Consider the following 19,426-nt stretch of genomic DNA (forward strand, 5'->3'; position numbering starts at 1 on the left):
GTAATCCTAGCTACTCAGGAGGCTGAGATCTGAAGATCGAGGTTCAAAGCCAGCCCGGGCAGGAAAGACTGTGAGACTCCTATCTCCAATAAACCACCAGAAAACCGGAAGTGGCGCTGTAGCTCAAGTGGTAGAGCGCTCGCCTTGAGCTGAAGAGCTGAGGGACATTGCCCAGGCCCAGAGTTCAAGCCCCATGACCGACAAAAAAAAAAAAAAAAAGCCAACAAATAACAACAGCTACCACACAGTACTTTCCCTTGTTAATACTATTTAAGTATTTGAATAGATTAGGAAGGTTATTATGTGCCCTGTTTCTCAGGGCACAGAGAGTGGCAGGAACAGGATTTTAACCAGGCATTTGGCCCCATAAGCACTACTCTTTGTGTACCAGTCCTGGGGCTTGAACCCAGAACCTGGGTGCTATCTCTAAGCTGCTTTTGCTCAAGGTTAATGCTCTGCCACTTAGCCCCAGCTCCAGTTCCTTTTTTTTTTTCTTCTTCTTTTTTTTTTTTGGGGGGGGGGTCCAGTCGTGGGGCCTGAACTCTGGGCCTGGGCGCTGTCCCTCAGCTCTTCAGCTCAAGGCTAGCGCTCTACCACTTGAGCCACAGCGCCACTCCTGGCTTTTTTCTTTTTGCTTATGTGGAGCTGAGGAATCGAACCCAGGGCCTCAGGCATGCAAGGCAAGCGCTCTACCACTGAGCCACCTTCCCAGCCCCCCCTTTTTTTTTTTGTAGTTTATTGGAGATTAGAATCGGTTCAGCTGCAATCCTCAGATCACAGCTTCCTGAGTAGCGAAAACTAGAGGTGTGATCTACTAGAGTACCAAGCTCCATAGGCACTACTCTTAGTGACCATTTTATACTGAAAAACTCCCATCTGTGATTTTAAGTCTTGTAGTACTTCAGTGTTTGAGAGTTTGAACTATCATTTTAGTAAGAGTTTGAACTATCATTTTAGTAAGGACTTTCAATAACCTAGCAAGGGAAGTGAGGCTCAAGAAAAGGAAAGTCAGCAGGGTTGGGAACTGGCCAGATCCACCTCTGGAGCTGTGTCTGGTCTGCTTCGGTCATTCACTCTTTCATCCACCTAAGGAAGTGACGGATGACTGATCCCTGGGCATGCTCCATTCCCTCTCATTCAGTGATTTAGTGAGTAAGTGGCTGACTCCAGGGTGGGCAGAGTCAGGAGAGGAAGAGGTCCTTTGCCCTCCCAATCCTGAGCCCCTCCCAGAGGCTCCTAACTACACCTCCTCTGGGAGAAGGAAACCAAATGACTGTTCTCTCCCCACAGGATTCTCTCTGACAGGAGTTGTTATTGACCATTCTTCTGAAGACTGAGATCCTGCAGAATTCCTTTGGCCCACAACAGGCCAAACAGAATAGGATGGCCAGGTCCACAGCAGGACCTGGATGCCTTTGCTGGAAAAACCCTCCTGTATCCTACCAGGCTCCAAAGTCCCTTTGGCCATTCTCAATCCTGCCTTCCACACTAAAAACAGACTCCAGAAGGGATGATGCAGAGATCTTTATTGGATGCTTACAGGACTGATCCACAGGTGTCACCAGTGGGGACAGTTAGCTCTTCAGGGCTGACTGGAACGGTAGTCATGAAGCAGTTGTGGAGGAAGTGCTTAGAACCCAGGGTCTGCCTCTTCTTGCTTTCCAGACACGGGTTTGAGGAAGGGTAACTGTGTCCCAGAGGGTTTGTCCTTGGCACCTCCATTGTGTTGGCTGTATTTGTTCCTTGGTGATCTGGGGGCACTTCCTTGGGACCTGAAATACAACAAGCTGATGGGGCTTCCTCTGCAGGCCTCTCTTTCTCCCAGGACCATGCCCTCTGAAGTACATTGTACTTAGTTGCTTCATTCATAAAATGAATTCTTGTTAACAACAGACCACATCATACCCTAGGAACTAACAGTATTTCCCATGACTTTACAGATTCATAGGGGAGACATGAAGATTTGATCTTTACCAGAGCCCTAGGAGACAGGCTCTATTAAAAAGGTGCTGTATAGCCAGGTGCTGGTGGTTCATGTCTGTAATCCTAGCTACTCAGGAGGCTGAGATCTGAGGATTGCAATTCAATACCAGCCAGGGCAGAAAAGATACTTGAGACTCTTATGATCTCTAATCACACACACACACACACACACACACACACACACACACACACACACACACACACACACACACCATAGAAAGCTAGAAGTGGCATGGTGGCTCCATTGGTAGAATGCTAGCCTTGCGCAGAAGCTCAGAGTCAGCACCCAGGCCCAGAGTTCAAGCCCCAGAACCACGCCCTACCCCCACCCTCCCCATCCCTACCCCTAGCCCTGGCCAAAATCATCTCAAGTGTTTAAGGTGGAATTTCAAGTTATTTCCTACATCTTCTCCACTCTGAGACAGAGCCAGGAATTTCACCAGGTCCTGCTGATTTCACGCGCTCATCAGCTGCCTCCTATTCTGTCTGTCCTCAAGGCCATATGTCAGGCTATCATCTTTTTCTGCCCAGACCACTGGAATAATCTACAAGCTATCCTCCATGCTATAGCCACAGAGATGTGTTCCTTTCTTTTCTTTTCCTTTCCTTATCCATTCCTCTCCCTTCCACCTCCTCCCCCCTCCCCCCTTCTCTCTCTCCTCCTTTCACTTTCTTTTTGGTGGTACTGGATTTGGAATTCGGACCCTTGCCCTTGGTAGGTAGGCCCTCTACTACTTAAGCCACATCCCAGGACTTTTTGTTTTCATTATTTTTCAAATGGAGTCTTATATATATATATTTTTTTGGTCGGTCATGGGGCTTGAACTCTGGGCTTGGGCGCTGTCCCTCAGCTCTTCAGCTCAAGGCGAGCGCTCTACCACTTGAGCTACAGTGCCACTTCCGGTTTTCTGGTGGTTTATTGGAGATAGGAGTCTCATGGTCTCTCCTGCCCGGGCTGGCTTTGAACCGCGATCCTCAGATCTCAGCCTCCTGAGTAGCTAGGATTACAGGCGTGAGCCACCAGCGCCCGGCTTGGAGTCTTATATTTTGTGCTCAGGCTAGTTTGAACCACATTCCTCCTATTTATCTGGGATGACAGACACAGTCTATTGATTGAAAAGAGCCTTTCCAACATTTTCCTGGACCGGTCTTGAGCTTTGTTTTTGTTTTTTTTTTTGGTCCGTTGTGAGGCCTGAACTCTGGGCCTGCGCCCTGTACCTCAGCTCTTCAGCTCAAGGCAAGTGCTTGCCACTTGAGCCACAGCGCCACTTCCGGCTTTTTCTGCTTATGTAGTGCTGAGGAATCGAACCCAGGGCCTCATGCATGCAAGGCAAGCACTCTACCACTGAGCCATCTTCCCAGCCCCTGGTCTTGAGCTTTGATTCTCCTGGTCACTGCTTCCCAAGTAGCTGGGATTATAGGCATCAGCCATTGTACCTCACCTCCAGAGAGACCTTTTTTGTTGTTGTTATTGTTATTGTTGGTCATGGGGCCTGAACTCTGGGTCTGGGCACTGTCCCTCAACTCTTCAGTTTAAGGCTAGCACTCTACCACTTTGAGCCACAGTGCCCACTTCTAGTCTTTTCTGCTTATGTGGTGCTGAGGTGACTCAGTGGTAGAGTGCTTGCCTCGCATGCATGAGGCCCTGGGTTCCATTCCTCAGCACCACATAAGCAGAAAAAACTGGAAGTGGCACTGTGGCTCAAGTGGTAGAGTGCTAGTCTTGAACTGAAGAGCTGAGGGACAACACTCAGGTCCTGAGTTCAGGCCCCACAACTAGAAGAAAAAAAAAAAGATAAAGAGCTGGAGTTGGCTACTCGACAACCATTCCCTGTCTTCCCATTTAGATAGCTAATTTGGGTGGTAGATAGCTAATTTGGGTGGTAGATAGCTAATTTGGGTGGGACTGGCTTTATCCCAAATCCAGGAGTAGGCTCAAAGGATCCAAATCAATAAAGTTATCTTGTTCCTTTGCCACTGAATGTGCAATCAATGTAGAGCATTGACCTTTGGTGGTCCAATCAAGTAAAGCTCACTCCATTTGTTTTTTCCCTTTTTCACTGAAGGAAAGGATGGCACCCTCTGATGTCTTCTGCTTGATGGGAACCAAAAGCCTAGGTAGGGACTGTGGTAGCCATTTACAACCAGGAGAAAAGATAACAGAGGAGAAAGCCAGCCCAAGACAGACGGTAGAGCTGACAGTCTGAGGGCTGTGGCTTCACAGGCCTCAGACTGTGAACCTCTGCACAAACCATGCCGACAGCCAATCCTATTTTTGGTCTTCTCACCCTTTGTTTTTCTTTGAACTTTCTATTTTTAAGTAACCAGAGACTCACCAGAAGGTATAAAAATAGCACAGAGAAGCAGTGTTCTCTTTATCTAGCTGTCCCAGTGATAGCATTGTATTACTCCTAAGGAGAATATTTATATAAATAGGAAACTGATATTGATAGAAATTGATTAGCCCGGGGCTGGGAAGGTGGCTCAGTGGTAGAGCGCTTGCCTTGCATGCTCGAGGCCCTGGGTTCGATTCCTCAGCACCACATAAGGAAAAAGAAAAAAAAGCCGGAAGTGGCGCTATGGCTCAAGTGGTAGAGCGCTAGCCTTGAGCTAAAGAGCTGAAGGACAGCACCCAGGCCCAGAGTTCAGGCCCCACGACCGGACCCTCCCCCCCCAAAAAAAAAAAAAAGAAATTGATTAGCCCAACCATAGATCTTACTCATTCTTACCCATTTTTATATCTACTTTTTTCATGTATTGCACTATAAAATTTTATCATTGTATGTATAGATTGTATGTATAGATTTCTGTAATCACTGCAACCACAATCAGGATAAAGAATTTATTCATCATGGCTGAGAAACCTGCTCCCACGGCCTATATATAGTCAGACCTTCCTTAAACCTAATGCTCAGGGCTGGGAATGTGGCTTAGTGGTAGAGTGCCTGTTTGGATACAGGGTACATGTATTTTTAGTTTAAGTTGGCATTGCCAAATTTCTGCACAAAGCAGCTGCTCCAATTTATACTCTAACCATCCATATATGATAGTATCCATTTCTACTCCAATTTTCTCATTATTGATATGATCCATTTCTAGGCTTATGCCAATAGAATTTTTTTCTTTTGGTTGTGGGGCCTGGACTCTGGGCCTGGGCGCTGTCCCTCAGCTCTTCAGCTCAAGGCTAGTGCTCTACCACTTGAGCTCTAGCTCCACTTCCAGCTTTTTCTGCTTATGTGGTGCTGAGGACCTCATGCATGTAAGGCAAGCGCTCTACCACTGAGTCACCTTCCCAGCCCAGTAGAATTATTCTAAAAAGCAATATCTGTTTTTCCCCCTAAAGGTTAATGCTCTAACACTGTGAGCCACAGCACCACTTCTGCTTTTCTGATAGTTAACTAGAGATGAGTCTCACAGCTGACACTGGTAGCTCACGCTCGTAATCCTAGCTATTTAGAAGGCTGAGATCTGAGGTCACGGTTCAAGACCAGCCTGGGCAGGAAAGTCCAGGAGACTCTTACCTCCAATTAACCACCAGAAAACTGGAAGTGGCGCCGTGGCTCAAGTGGTAAAGTGCTCACCCTGAGCTGAAGAGCTGAGGGACAGCACCCAGGCCCAGAGTTCAAGCCCCATAACTGACAAAAAAAAAAAAAAAAAATCCAAAAAACAGTCTCACAGACTTTCCTGCCTAGGCTGGCTTCAAAAAGTAATTCTCAGATCTCACCTTTCTCAGTAACTAGGATTACAGGCATGAATACCTGGCAGAAATAGCATTATTATTATTATTATTTTGGTCGGTTGTGGGGTTTGAACTCTGGGCCTGGGTGCTGTCCCTCAGCTCTTCAACTCAAGGCTAGCGCTCTACCACTTGAGCCAGAGCACCACTTCTGGTTTTCTGAGTGGTTTATTGGAGATAAGAGTCTCATGTACTTTCCTGCCAGGGCTGGCTTTGAAACACAATCCTCAGATGTCAGCCTCCTAAGTAACTAAGATTACAGGTGTGAGCCACCAGCACCTGGATTTTTTTTTTTTTTTTTTTTTGGTTGATCATGAGTCTTGAACTCTGGGCCTGGGCACTGTCCCTCAGCTCTTCAGCTCAAGGCTAGAGCTCTACCACTTGAGCCACAGCACCACTTCCGGTTTTCTGGTGGTTAACTGGAGATGAGAGTCTCATGGACTTTCTTGCTCCGGCTGGCTTTGGGCCTTGATCCTCAGATCTCAGCCTCCTGAGTAGCTAGGATTATAGGTGTGAGCCACTGGTGCCCGGCCAGAAATATCATTCTTAAATTGCATTCTGGTTATTAGGAGGGCTGAGCACCCTTCCATGTGAATTGGGCACTTGTGTCTGTGGAGTACATTTGTCTGATTTGTTCAACAGTGTACTTATATGTTCTGGATGTCAATTCTGTTTCTTTTCTTTTTTTTTTTTTGGGTCCGGTTGTGGGCCTGAACTTTGAGCCTGGGCACTGCCCCTCAGCTCTTCAGCTCAAGGCTAGTGCTCTACCACTAGAGCCACAGCGCCACTTCCGGTCTTTTTGTTTTTGTTTTTTGCTTATGGGTGCTGAGGAATCGAACCCAGGGCCTCAAGCATGCAAGGCAAGCACTTTACCACTGAGCCACCTTCCCAGCCCCAGTTCTGTTTCATTTTAAATAGTCAATTCTCATTATTCACATTAGTTATGTTCTGGAAAGTCATCACCAATACTGAATTAGAAACTACTGAATCATTGCTCCTAGAGGAAGCATAGTTTCTATGTATTTCTGGTTATAATACTTTTGTCAGTCAGTCAATACATAACGTTGTTTTTGTGTATTGATGTTCAAAGATACCTTATTTAATATATATGATTGATTTGTTAACATTGAACTCATAGCCAGCAGCCCTGAACAACACACATAATTTTTCCCCAAGACACAAGCCTTTGCAGTGCTAGGGATCAAGCCTAGAGCCGTGTGCTAGCCAGGCAATTACTCTAACTCTGAGCTACATCCACAGCCCTCAAGGAGGCTATTTTAAACAGTGAAATTGTCAACAAAAATCACAGAAATTTTTTTTAAATGACACTGAACACCCTGCAAAGAGCAACTTGTTTATAGGTTTGGAGCTGGAACAAGAAGGCAGAATGTCACCACGGTCAACATTAATTGGAAAGTGTGTACTTCACATTTTTTGTCCCTCTGCACTTCCCACATCTGCAAATGACCTCAGCAGTGCCTCAAATATTGGTTTAGAGGTTACATTTTAGCAAGCAGATAAGCTTGCAAATACAGGATCAGAGAATAAGATCAATCATTTGCTGTTGTAGGTAGATATTTACACGTATACATTCTATATTTTTCTTTCTAGGCCATTTTTGTTAATTTCATGTATGACATCTTCTATATAATTTGTATTTGATTGGCTAACTTTACCAATATGTATTTCTTACATTCTGATTTCTTTCCCTACACCCCTGCCAATGATTCCTGGGAATTCCTTACTCCACAGAGAACAGAGGAATCCTTCGCCCCTTAGTATCACTCCTCCTATTTCTCAGTGCTCAGCCTCAACTCCATCATTCACACAGGTAGTGATCAGCACCTAGGAAAGTCCTTTCGCTGTTGCTTGTTGCCTTTTTATTATTAAGTTAGACAATCTTTTTTTTTTTTTTTTTTTTTTTTTTTGCCAGTTGTGGCGGCTGAACTCTGGGCCTGGGCGCTGTCCCTCAGCTCTTCAGCTCAAGGCTAGTGCCCTACCACTTGAGCCACAGCACTACTTCTGGCTTTTTTCTGCTTATGTGGTGCTGAGGAATCGAACCCAGGGCCTCATGCATGCAAGGCAAGCGCTCTACCACTGAGCCAACTTCCCAGCCCCAGACTATTAATCTTTTGTGTATGGTAGGGGCAGTCCTGGGGCTTGAACTCAGAGCCTGGGCACTGTTCTTGAGCTTTTGTGTTCAAGTATATTGTTCTATGCCTTGAGCCATAGCTCTACTTCCAACTTTTGGGTAGTTAACTGAAAATAAGAGTCTTATGGACTTTCCTTCCTGGGCTGGCTTCACACGGATCTTCAGCTCTCAGCCTCCTAGGATTACACTAGGATTACAGGCATGAGTCACCAGGGCCCAGCTAGGATTTTGTCTTTTACAAATAATGGCTCTGGCCTTCCTCTAGTTTCTGAATAACCTTGAGTTCGGGGGGGGGGGGCAGCAAACTTGTCTTATTAATATCTATTTTGTTTGGGATAATATTAAAATCCACTTGTATTCCTTAGGGCTTGAGTTAGAATAGCATCTCAGAAAATCTACTACCTGGATTAATCTTTGTGTAACAAACAAAGTGTTGACTACATTAAAGGAGTCAGATAAACAATGGGCCCATGAAAATGTTCAGATCGTGAACCTCCTGTGCTGCTGCTTCTGAATCTTCCAGGAACACTGGGGAAGCAAATGTTCCAAACATCATTTCTAATTATCTCCCTTTTGGAAAGGTGCTAGCCTGTTCAGTACAAAGAAGTCATGTGGCCTTGTTCTTACCTGTTGTCTGTAAACTTAAGCCTGGGTCCAACTTTGTGTGGGGCTTTGAGCTGATGAACAGATAACAGAGCACACAGGCAGTCACAACGAAGGCCAGGAGAACCATTGCTGCTATGGAGAGGCCCACAAGAGCGCCAATACTGGGGAGAGAAGACCACAGGGGACTGAGTGGCGGGGGGGCTTTGGGAGGTAGCCACTTAGAGAATTGTGCTCTGGTAGGGATTTCGCCTTTTACAAGGGACATCTATGTAAAAGAACCTCTAAAGCAGCTTTTGTGCAAAGGGTGAGAGGACTATGGAATGTGTCCCCGATTGGAGGTTGTTGGAAAAGCAGGTACTACCTCTGCTTGTCTGCCTAGAGACTGGGGAATAACCTTTGTATACAGAGCTAGGGATGTAAAGGAAGAGGCTAAGGAGGAAATCCTGGTCTTAGGATAAGATGAACTTTAAATGATCGCCATCATCCCGTGGGGAGACATTGCTTCAGGAGGTGGTGTGTTCTCTGTCTCAGGAAAGGTTTGAAAGGATATTTGGCTTTGTAGGATCTCATTGGTCTGAATCTAAATGACAAACAAATGAAAAACCTCTGTGACCTCTCAAAAAGAATTTGAGGAGGGGCTGGGAAGGTGGCTCAGTGGCAGAGCACTTACCTTGCATGCATGAGGCCCTGGGTTCGATTCCTCAGCACCACATAAGCAAAAAGAAAAAAAGCCGGAAGTGGTGCTGTGGCTCAAGTGGTAGAGAGCTAGCCTTGAGCTGAAGAGCTGAGGGACAGCGCCCAGGCCCAGAGTTCAGGCCCCATGACCGGACCCAAAAAAAAAAAAAAAAAAAGAATTTGAGGATCAGTTTTGACACCAGGGAGTTCTAGGTTTGAATCCAAGTTCTGCCACATGTAAGCTAGGAAACCATTTTTTTTTTTTTTTTGGTCCGGTAGTGGGGCCCTGAACTCTGGGCCTGGGCGCTGTCTCTCAGCTCTTCAGCTCAACGCTAGCGCTCTACCACTCGAGCCACAGCGCCACTTCCGGCTTTTTCCTTATGTGGTGCTGAGGAATTGAACCCATGGCCTCAGGCATGCAAGGCAAGGGCTCTACCACTGAGCCACCTTCCCAGCCCTTGATCTTCATTTATAAAGCTTCCTATCTCACCTGGTGGTCCTAAGGATTAGATACAGTTCCTGATCACCAACTCTGCCCTCCTACAAGGCTGCTGTTTCCAGCTCACCTCCTGGTAAAAGCAGAATGAGTGATGGAGAGTGTTTGGCAGGTGTAGCAGCTGGTGTGAAAATATCAGCTGCTTCTTCACGGAGTGTTTTGCTTTAAAAGCCCACTCAAGCATTCTCTCTCCAAGGAAACAGAGCTTACCCGAACAGTTTCATGTTTGTAAGGACCAGTTTTCATGCAAAAACCACATAGAACTCTGAGTAAAATTAAGGTCTCTACCCTGAAGTGGTGGGACTCTGTCCAGATCATGAGGATGAGGAGGACAAAGAGTTTCTGGGTCTGAGCTTACTGATCATTTAGGTGCCTTGAGGACCCTCACAGTCCTTCCCGGCCCCATCACAGCCTGTGATATTTATGAACCACATTATTTTTTAGCTCAGAAGGAAATGTGCCCTGCCCCCTCCCAGAGCCTTTCAACTGCCCTTGGGGTCACAGTGACATGGGATGTGACTTCAGAGATCAATGCATCCAATCCTCCCCCTGAAACATTGTCTGAACCACTAAGGTACTCCATGGGGACGTTTCCATGGCAACAGGTAGGATCCTGGAAGTGTGTAGGGAAGGGGTACCTCCTGGGTGCTAAGAGGGTTACTCATCTGTGTGTCTCCACGGACCTACAGAGTGCTCAGAAGGCACCACAGTCGGTGAGTGTTTTTTGAGTGATCTGAGTAGATCAGGTTATAAGAGGGCCAGGCTAAGTTTAGATAGTCCTGGAACAAGATGAGCCCAGGCTTGAGGCTAGATAAGCCTGAGTATTCTTCCCAACTCTTCCACTTCTCACTAGGGCATGCCCAGATAAACAACTGAACTTCTCTCAAGTCTTCCCATCTGTAAAGTAGAGACATATGCCAGGGCTAAGAGTGTCTAACCCCTGGGCTGGTCCTGGGTAATGTTCTCGAAATCTCAATTTGCTATGATATTTCTAGATTTTGATAATTCACTTTCATACTCTCAGCTTCACACTGCACCCCTACTATATGCACTGGTCACTTGACATATGCATTATTATACTCCTTACAACAATTCCAAGTAACAGGTCCCTATTTTTAAGATGAGAAAAGAGATCAGGAGATGAAATAACTTTTCCAATTCCTGCAGCTAGTAAGACAGAGCTGAAGTTTGGAGCAGTTTGTGTCTAGATCCAAGGCCTCCACTTTCCTTGTACTTCAAAAAGAAATCCAAGGGGCTGGGAAGGTGGCTCAGTGGTAGAGCGCTTGCCTTGCATACATGAGGCCCAGGGTTCGATTCCTCAGCACTACATAAGCAAAAAGAAAAAAGCCGGAAGTGGCGCTATGGCTCAAGTGGTAGAGCGCTAGCCTTGAGCTGAAGAGCTGAGGGACAGCGCCCAGGCCCAAAGTTCAGGCCCCATGACCGGACCCAAAAAAAAAAAAAAAAAAAGAGTCTTAAAAAGAAATCCAAGCCTAAAGTGCTCCTACTTTCTCTGCACCACTTTATTTCCACTTCCATCCAGTGGATCTGAAACAAACATGCCATTGTTTTACTTCTGTTCTGTGTGTCTCTACATGGACTGGAGCTCCTCTGGGGTGGAGAATAATGTATGTTTGTATCCCCAGTGTCTTTCCAAGTGTCTGGCATAAAACAAAGACTATAGTAAGTCAATGATGATGTGGATGATGGAAAATGAATTCATATGGGCAGCCTCCGATAATGTTGCTATCTGAACCTCTTTTAGAATTACAAGTGGAACACTCCAGAAAAAAGTAATGTTTGCAACTGTCACTGCCACATACCTTAGTTGCAGTAGCATAAAAGAGTTGCCTTTGTCAGAATTCAAGGCAATGATTGGTTACTCTCCCCACTTGACAGACAAAAAGACTCAGAGGCTCTGAGAGGTTTTGGTAACATGTGATACTGTCTGAACTTTCCACCCTGGGAACATGCAGTCCCCACTCATAACCTTCTAGACAGGAAAATCATTCTCTATTGAGATGGCTCCCTCCAATTTTCCTGATGCAGGTTAAGGATCAGCAGGATGAAGCCTTTGGAAACACAGAGGAACTTAAACCCAGATCACACTTAGGTTCCAAGAATGTCAGCCTTGACCTAAACAACCCTTTCCCTGAACAACTGGGGAAAACCAGAGCATTATACTTCTATTGCCAAGCCCCAGGCTGACTTCTGCCATGCCATTATGCCACCATGTCAAGAAGAACCTAGAGGTAGTTCTGAACTCCAGGTTTTCTGTCTTAGCTTGAGAACAGGGTACTTCTTAAGTGCTTACCACAGGGCTAGGCAGACACTAATGTTCAGTACAACCACGACTGAATGAAAAAGAGAACGAAAGGGTTGGGGCTGGGTTAGGGCGCAGCACTGGATAGGGGAAGCAGGCTTGAGGCTGAGTTTTGGATGCAGGGCTAGGCCCTATGTGAGGTCAGAATGTGGGTGGATTGAGGTGGGATTACAGGTAGGCTTTAAGAGAAGAGGTTGAGGTGAGTGAAGAGTAAGGACTGTGCCTAGTACTGAGGCCTGGGTAAAACTAGGGGGGAGGTGGTTTGGCCATCAGGAAGGGGCTTTTGGTGGGCAGCTGGAGGAGCGTGGGTTTCTGGTGAATGTATGAAGACAGAAGTTTGCTTTTAGGGGATTTAGGTGAAAGCCGTGGTAGGATGGATTTTGGGAATGGGGACGGGATGAGGGCGGAGGAGTGGAGCTGGGGTGGGGTTCAAGCATGATTCTAAACAATGGTTGGGGTTAGGGTTGAAAGAACAGAGCTGAAAGGAGGTGGGGCGGCGAGGGGGTGGGAGGAGGTGCCAGGGTGGGCATGTGGAGGAGGGCTGAGGCTTGGCTGGGACTGGCCTGGGCTGGGGGACCGGGCGGGGGGCAGGGGGGCTAAGGCAGGGGCGGGGTTCTAGGTGGGGTTAGGGCCCGGGGCGGGTACCTGAGCCACCACATGTAGCTGTGCTCGTAGGGAAAGAAGCTGTGCGGGTCGTCGCAGCAGTACTTGTGGTCCCGGAAGCCGCAGCAGAAGACGGCGGCCGCTTCGCCCCCGGGCGGCGGGCAGCTGAAGCCCCGCACCACCTCCTGCTCGGCGCTCACGTAGCTCGTGCAGGCGCCGCTCATCGCGCCCCGCCGGGACACCGGACGGACGGACGGACAGACAGACACGCGAGGGCTCGGGCGATCGCTCGCTCGAGGGACTGTTGGAGACCCAGCTCAGCCTGGGGAAGACAGAGACAGAGAGACGGTGAGGGAGAGCTGGGCTCCGCCGCGGGTTCGGACCCAGCGGCCGCCAGGTGCGCGGGCGCCAGGAGGAGGAGGGCGGGGTGGGGGCGCCGGGCGGAGGGAAGCCCCGCGGGAGCTCAGCGTGCGCGGGGGAGGGGTGGGAGGGGAGTGCCCGCTGGGTGGGGCACTGCTCCCCCTCCCATGCGTGCACCGGGGCTCTGGGTGAGCAGAGACACAATGGCCCGGGTGGCAGGGCAGGCGTTCGAGGCTCACCCGCGCCGAGCGCGCGCCTTGCAGGTGCTGTGCCAGCCGCTAGCACCCGCACAGCGGTTCTGGGCTGTGCCTGAGACCACAGGTGGCCGGCCCCCCGTGCCCACCGTGGGGTCACGTGGGCTGATTGACATAGTACTTGATGTCACCATCACAACAGCCCAGGGGAGCAAGGATGTTTCTTCAAACCAATCTATCTAGGAGGGAGCGGAGGAGCAGACACAAGTCACCCCCCCATTCCTGAACCCCTGAGTCTAACCCATGAACCCCTACCTACAGCTCTCACAGCAACACCTCCCTCCTTTTTTCCCCCTCCCAGCAGGCTTTTAAAATGTCCTCATTTTCTGATTTCTAGCCTTTCTCCTCCTGCTTTTTTACTTTTTAAAATTGTTACTATAAAGGTGATGTACAGAACGGTTACAGTTACATAAGTCAGGTAATGGGTACACTTCTTTTTGGACAGTCACCCCTTCTTCCCTCCCTCTCTCCCAGTTTTTCCCTCCCATCCCCACCACATAGTGTCTAGTGAGTACCACTGTTGCATTTGTTCACCCTTTGTCCCTCCCCTTACACTCCCAAAGACGGATAAATGAACAAACAAGACAAAAAGCAAAGAAAACAAAAACAGCAACAAAGAAAAATCTTGTTTCCATCTCTTGGAGTTCATTTCAATAAGTACTATGCTGCATGATCAGAGGCACATAGGCACCTTTGTGTTCCGCTCCTAAGAGTACCCTCCTGCACTTTCACGCAGTGACAGTGTCCATACTCCCTGCCATTGGCCAAAGACAAGGGAGGGACTGTGGTTGGGGGTTGCCAGGAGAGCAGCTCTTTTCCCCAACTGCAGCAATGCCAGTACATGTAGACCTCTTCACATTCAGAAATGCTTTACCTGAGCCCAGTGCTGGTGTCTCACGCCTGTAATCCTAGCTACTCAGGAGGCTGAGATCTGAAGATCACAGTTCAAAGCCAGCCCAGGCAGGAAAGTGGGAGAAATTCTTATCTCCGATATAACCACCAGAAAACCAGATGTGGTGCTGTGGCTCAAGTGACAGTGTGCTCGCCTTGAGCTGAAGAGCTGAGGGACAGCGCCCAGGCCCAGAATTCAAGCCCCATGATCGACAAAAAAATAAAATAAAATAAAATAAAAATCTTTACCTGTCCACATGCCCCTCCTGTGGACACAGGAGTCAGTCAAAAAAATGTGGCTTGGGCTGGGAAGGTGGCTCAGTAGTAGAGTGCTTGCCTTGCATGCATGAGACCCTGGGTTCAATTCCTCAGCACCACATAAGCAGAAAAAGCCAGAAGTGGCGCTGTGGCTCAAGTGGTAAAGCGCTAGCCTTGAGCTGAAGAGCTGAGGGACAGTGCCCAAGCCAAGAGTTCAGGCCTCATGACCAACAAAAACAAGAAAAAAAAAAGAAAATATGGCTTATAGACACAATGGAATTTCACTGATCCATTAGGAAAGATGATAATACATTGTTTGCAAACAAATGGATAGACCTGGAAAAGAATTATGTTAAATGAGCTGAGGCTCAGAGGGACAAAGGATGCTTATTTTCTCTTGTGTGGAAGCTAGAACTAATTTATAAGTGTACAAATAAACAGTGGGGTTATGTGCAAATGTACACACATGTTTCAGCTGACATATGGTATTTGCAGGGGAAAATTCAAATGGTTAATTTCTTACCAAAAATTAACTCATAGTCCAACAAAATGAATACCAGGAAACTGGTACTTGAAAGGTAAAGGGGTCAGGTGGAGGGTGGTAGACAAATGAAGAGAGGAAGCAGGGGGGATGTACCCATAATACTCAATGCATAGCCTATGAAATTAAGAAACTTGAAAGTAGAAGTTGTGTTGGGAGGAACAGGGGAGAATGATGAAAGGCTGACGTCAGCCAAGATGCATTATAGTCAGAAACTAATTTGTTGAATGGTAACTCCTTTGTACAATGACTTTCAGATAATAAACACATAATTTAAAACTAAAGAAGCCAGCGTGGGCGGGAAAGTCCATGTGACTCTTACCTCCAATTAACCACCAAAAAACCAGAAGTGGAGATGTGGCTCAAATAGTAAAGTGCCAACCTTGAGCAAAAAACTCAGGGACGTTGCCCAGGTCCTAAGTTCACGCCCCACAGAAAACAACAAAAAAAAATGAATTTAATTTAAAAATGGTTTCCACATCACAAAGGCAGTATGTTCAGGAGGATCAGAGAAACAGAGAAACACGATCAGAGATGCTTTCTACCTGTGGTTTCCCTAATGTACCTAAGGATAGACAGATGCCAAGGACATCATACATCATGCATGCTCCTTCAGGGCCTGAGCTTTCTACATTCATCACAGCAGTGGACAGAACAGGAAATCATTAATGTGATACCTTGGCATGCCCTGCCCCCCCCCATTCCTCCTCTTTTGCGTGGGATGTGTATGGGTTGGTTTATGGGTATTAAGGGATCTTGGTTCAAGTCTAGATCTAGTTCCTGCTTTCCCCCCCTCTGTTTCCAGTTCCTTGTCTGCCTGTAGGCAGAGTCAGATCTGGGTCTGAGAAATATATCATTTGATGGAGGGACCAGATAGCTCACCACATAATAGGGCAGTGCAAGAGGAAATGCAGAGACCAGGGAAGAGTTTTGAGAGGGTAGTGTTCTCAAGAGTCACTTTATGGCCAAATATAAACACTGGAGGGATCCTGGGTGTTGTGGTATGTCCCTGTAATTCCACCTACTTAGCAGCCTGACACAGGAAGGTTGCTTGAGCCCAGGAGTCCATGGCCAATTCTGGGCAATATAGACTTCATCTAAAAAATAAAAAATTAAAAAAAGAGGGCTGGGAAGGTGGCTCAGTGGTAGAGTGCTTGCCTTGCATGCATGAGGCCCTGGGTTCGATTCCTCAGCACCACATAAGCAGGGGGAAAAAAGCCAGAAGTGGCGCTGTGCCTCAAGTGGTAGAGCACTAGCCTTGAGCTAAAGAGCTGAGAGACAGCGCCCAGGCCCAGAGTTCAGGCCCACAACTGGACCCCCCCCCAAAAAAAAATTAAAAAATAAATAAATAAATAAAGAGGGTAGTGATGTGGCCCAATAATAGGACACTGGCCTAGTGTGCATGATGTTCTGAATTCTATCACTAGCATCTCAAAAAACAAAACTGGAATTGTTGTTATTCTCCCAGAAAATCCTTCCCTTAAGCTGTGGATCTTTGCAGATTGAGAGCAGCTCTAACAAAAGTATACTTTGGTCTCTATTTATCTGAAGAATGAAAGAGGAGAATCTTTTGGGAAAGTGCAAGACCTTCTGGAGACACAGTGATCAGCTGGGTAAGAAAACACTGATCTATGGGCTTGGAATATGACTTAGTGGTAGAGTGCTTGCCTAACATGCATGAAGCCCTGGAATCTATTCCTTAGTACCACATACACAGAAAAAGCCAGAAGGGGTGGGGGGTGGGTTTAGGGGAAGCACTGATTTAGCTTTTGACAAAACTGGGAGACAATTTCTCCTCCTCCTCCTCCTCCTCCTCCTCCTCCTCCTCCTCCTCCTCCTCCTCCTCCTCCTCCTCCTCCTCCTCCTCCTCCTCCTCCTCCTCCTCCTTCTTCTTCTTCTGTGTTTCTGGGGCTTGAACTCTGAGCCTGGGCGCTGTCTTTTTTTTTGGGGGGGGGGCCTGTCGTGGGGCCTGAACTCTTGGCCTGGGTGCTGTCCCTCAGCTCTTCAGCTCAAGGCTAGCGCTCTACCACTTGAGCCACAGCGCCACTTCCGACTTTTTTCTTTTTTGCTTATGTGGTGCTGAGGAATCGAACCCAGGGCCTCAAGCATGCAAGGCAAGCGCTCTACCACTGAGCTACCTTCCCAGCCCCTTTGAGCTTCTTTTGCTCAAGGCAAACACTCTACCACTTGAGACACAGCACCACTTCCCCCTTTTTTGAATAGTTTATTGGAGATAAGAGCCCCATGGACTTTCCTGCCCAGGCTGGCTTCAAACCATGATCCTCAGACCTCAGCCTCCTGAGCAGCTAGGATTACAGGCAGGAACCACCAGCTCCCAGCTTGGGAAGCAATTTCTGAAACCCTTTTCCAGACAAGAATTAATTTGTTTCTCCCAACAACTCTGAGAGAAAGTTGTACCCCTGAGAAATATAACAAGCAAAATGTCACACAGAAATTAGTAGCTTACTCAGCACTAATACCCGGGTCTGTTTAGCCAAGAGTTTCCTTTAGATTCTGATCAAGCCCATCAACCCACTCTGCACAATGATTTTTTTTTTTTTTTTGGAGGGGGTAGTACTAAGGTCTGAACAAGATCTAGAGATGGATCCATTAACTCATAATAATAATAATAATAATAATAATAATAATAATATTTTGCCAGTCCTGGGGCTTGAACTCAGGGCCTGGGCACTAACCCTGAGCTCCTTTTGCTCAAGGCGCGCACTCTACCACATGAGTCACAGTGCCACTCCCAGCTTTTTCTGTTTATGTGGTACTGAGAAATCAAATCCTGGGCTTCATGCATGTTAGGCAAGCACTTTGCCACTAAGCCACATTCCCAGCCCCTAACTCATATGATTTATTTTATTTTATTTTGGGGGTGTGGTTCTTGGAGCCAATCCTGGAGCTTTAATGCAGGGCCTAGCCTCTATCCCTGAGCTTTCTTGCTTAAGACTACTGCTCTACTACTTGAGCTACAGCTCCACCTCTAGATTTGTGGTGGTTAATTGGAGATAAGAGTTGACCACCTTTCCTGCTGAGGCTGGCTTCAAACCACAATCCTCAGATCTCAGACTCCTAAGTAGCTAGGATTACAGGCGTGAGCCACCAGCTCCTGGCTAGTCCTGTGCTTTTTAATTGGTAAGAGAATACACATTAGCTTGGGTCTTTTACTGTTCGATTTTTTTGAACTCTGTATTTTGGATCCTTCTATCTGTTGAATAGCAGGTGAAATTTTTCTCCCATTCTGTGGTTGTCTTGATTATTTCTTTTGCTGTGCAGAATCTTTTTAATTTAAAGGAACTCCATTTGTGTATTTTTGCTCATACTTTCTGAACAATTGGAGTCTTATTAAAAATAATTACTTGTGCCTAACCTATATCCAGAGTTTCCCTATAGTAGTTTTAGAAATTCAGATGTTACATCAGGTTACATGGTTTGTTATAATTTTGTTTTTTTTTGTTCCAGTACTGGGTCTTGAACTTCAAGCTTCAGAATTCTTGCTTGCCTTTTTTTGCTAGTACTGTACCATATGAGCCATGTCTCTATTTCTGACTTTTTACTGATTGATTGGAGATAGAATCTCTTGGATTTATCTGTCCATGTTGGCTTCCAACCATGATTCTCACATAGCCTTCTGAATAGCTAGGGCTCTAGGTATGAACAATTAGCACCCTGCTCTAGTTGAAGGTGAAGGTCTAAACACGGTGGTACAGCTCTGGCAGGGGCTCCTTTGGTTGGATCACATCTTGGGATGGCATTACCATTTGGGAAAGTGTACAGGAGCAAAAGCTCATGTCATACTCAATAATTTAAACAAAACTGGATGCTGGTGTCTCACACCTATAATCCTAGCTACTCAAGAGGCTGAGATCTGAGGATCTCAGTCAACCTAGACAGGAAAGTCCATGAGACTACATTTTCCAATAAGCCACCCAAAGCCAGAAGAAGATCTCTGGCTTATTTGGTAGAGTGTTACCCTTGAACAAAAATGCTCAGCTCAGGGACAGTGCCAACAGGCAGTTTGGAGTTGAAGCCCAGTGGCAAGGCAGGTGGTATATTTGGGTATGTTTAGAACATCATTCAGTTTGCAAGACGATGGATGGGACTGGTGGAGGGAGTTTAGTCTCTCCAGCTCAGCCATCTTCTTTGGCTTCTACCATTTTGTAAGATAGAAGTTTGACTGCTCTATCAGCAATCCACAGTAAATAGTCTCAAATAGGCACATTTTGAGCTAGTACACAGCAGAAAGAAGGAGAAGGGAGAGATTAGAAAGACATAGAGATATGGAGTGGATATGTCTACTGCCTTGTCCCCTTAATGCCACTTTTCTATATTAATGGAGTCTCTAATTTTTTTTATTGTGAAAATACTGTACAGAGGGGTTACAATTACATGGGCAAGATAATGAGTACATTTCTTATCAAGCATTGTAGCCTCCTCCTTTGTTTCCCCTTCCCATCCCATCCTCCCCCCACCCCGCCCCTAATTTTTATCTAGGCTTATGGTCACACAGTTCAGTGAACTGGGGGTGGGTAGATGACCCAGTTC

The 19,426-nt window shown here is 46.8% G+C and overlaps 1 protein-coding gene across 1 annotated transcript; it reads right to left on the reverse strand.

The window, feature by feature from the left end:
• Positions 1-1,511: 1,511 nt before the first annotated feature.
• Positions 1,512-12,795, reverse strand: Shisal2a (shisa like 2A). Its single transcript, XM_069987054.1, has 3 exons — positions 12,614-12,795; positions 8,499-8,638; positions 1,512-1,772 (listed from the first exon to the last, which is right to left on the reverse strand). Exons 1-3 carry the CDS (start codon positions 12,793-12,795, stop codon positions 1,537-1,539), a joined length of 558 nt encoding a protein of 185 aa, XP_069843155.1. The 3' UTR covers positions 1,512-1,536.
• Between the last annotated feature and the right edge of the window lie 6,631 nt (positions 12,796-19,426).

The sequence above is a fragment of the Dipodomys merriami genome, unplaced genomic scaffold (assembly GCF_024711535.1).
Source record: "Dipodomys merriami isolate MVZ:Mamm:240054 unplaced genomic scaffold, mDipMer1.0.p SCAF_34, whole genome shotgun sequence".
In the NCBI taxonomy this organism is placed as follows: domain Eukaryota; kingdom Metazoa; phylum Chordata; class Mammalia; order Rodentia; family Heteromyidae; genus Dipodomys; species Dipodomys merriami.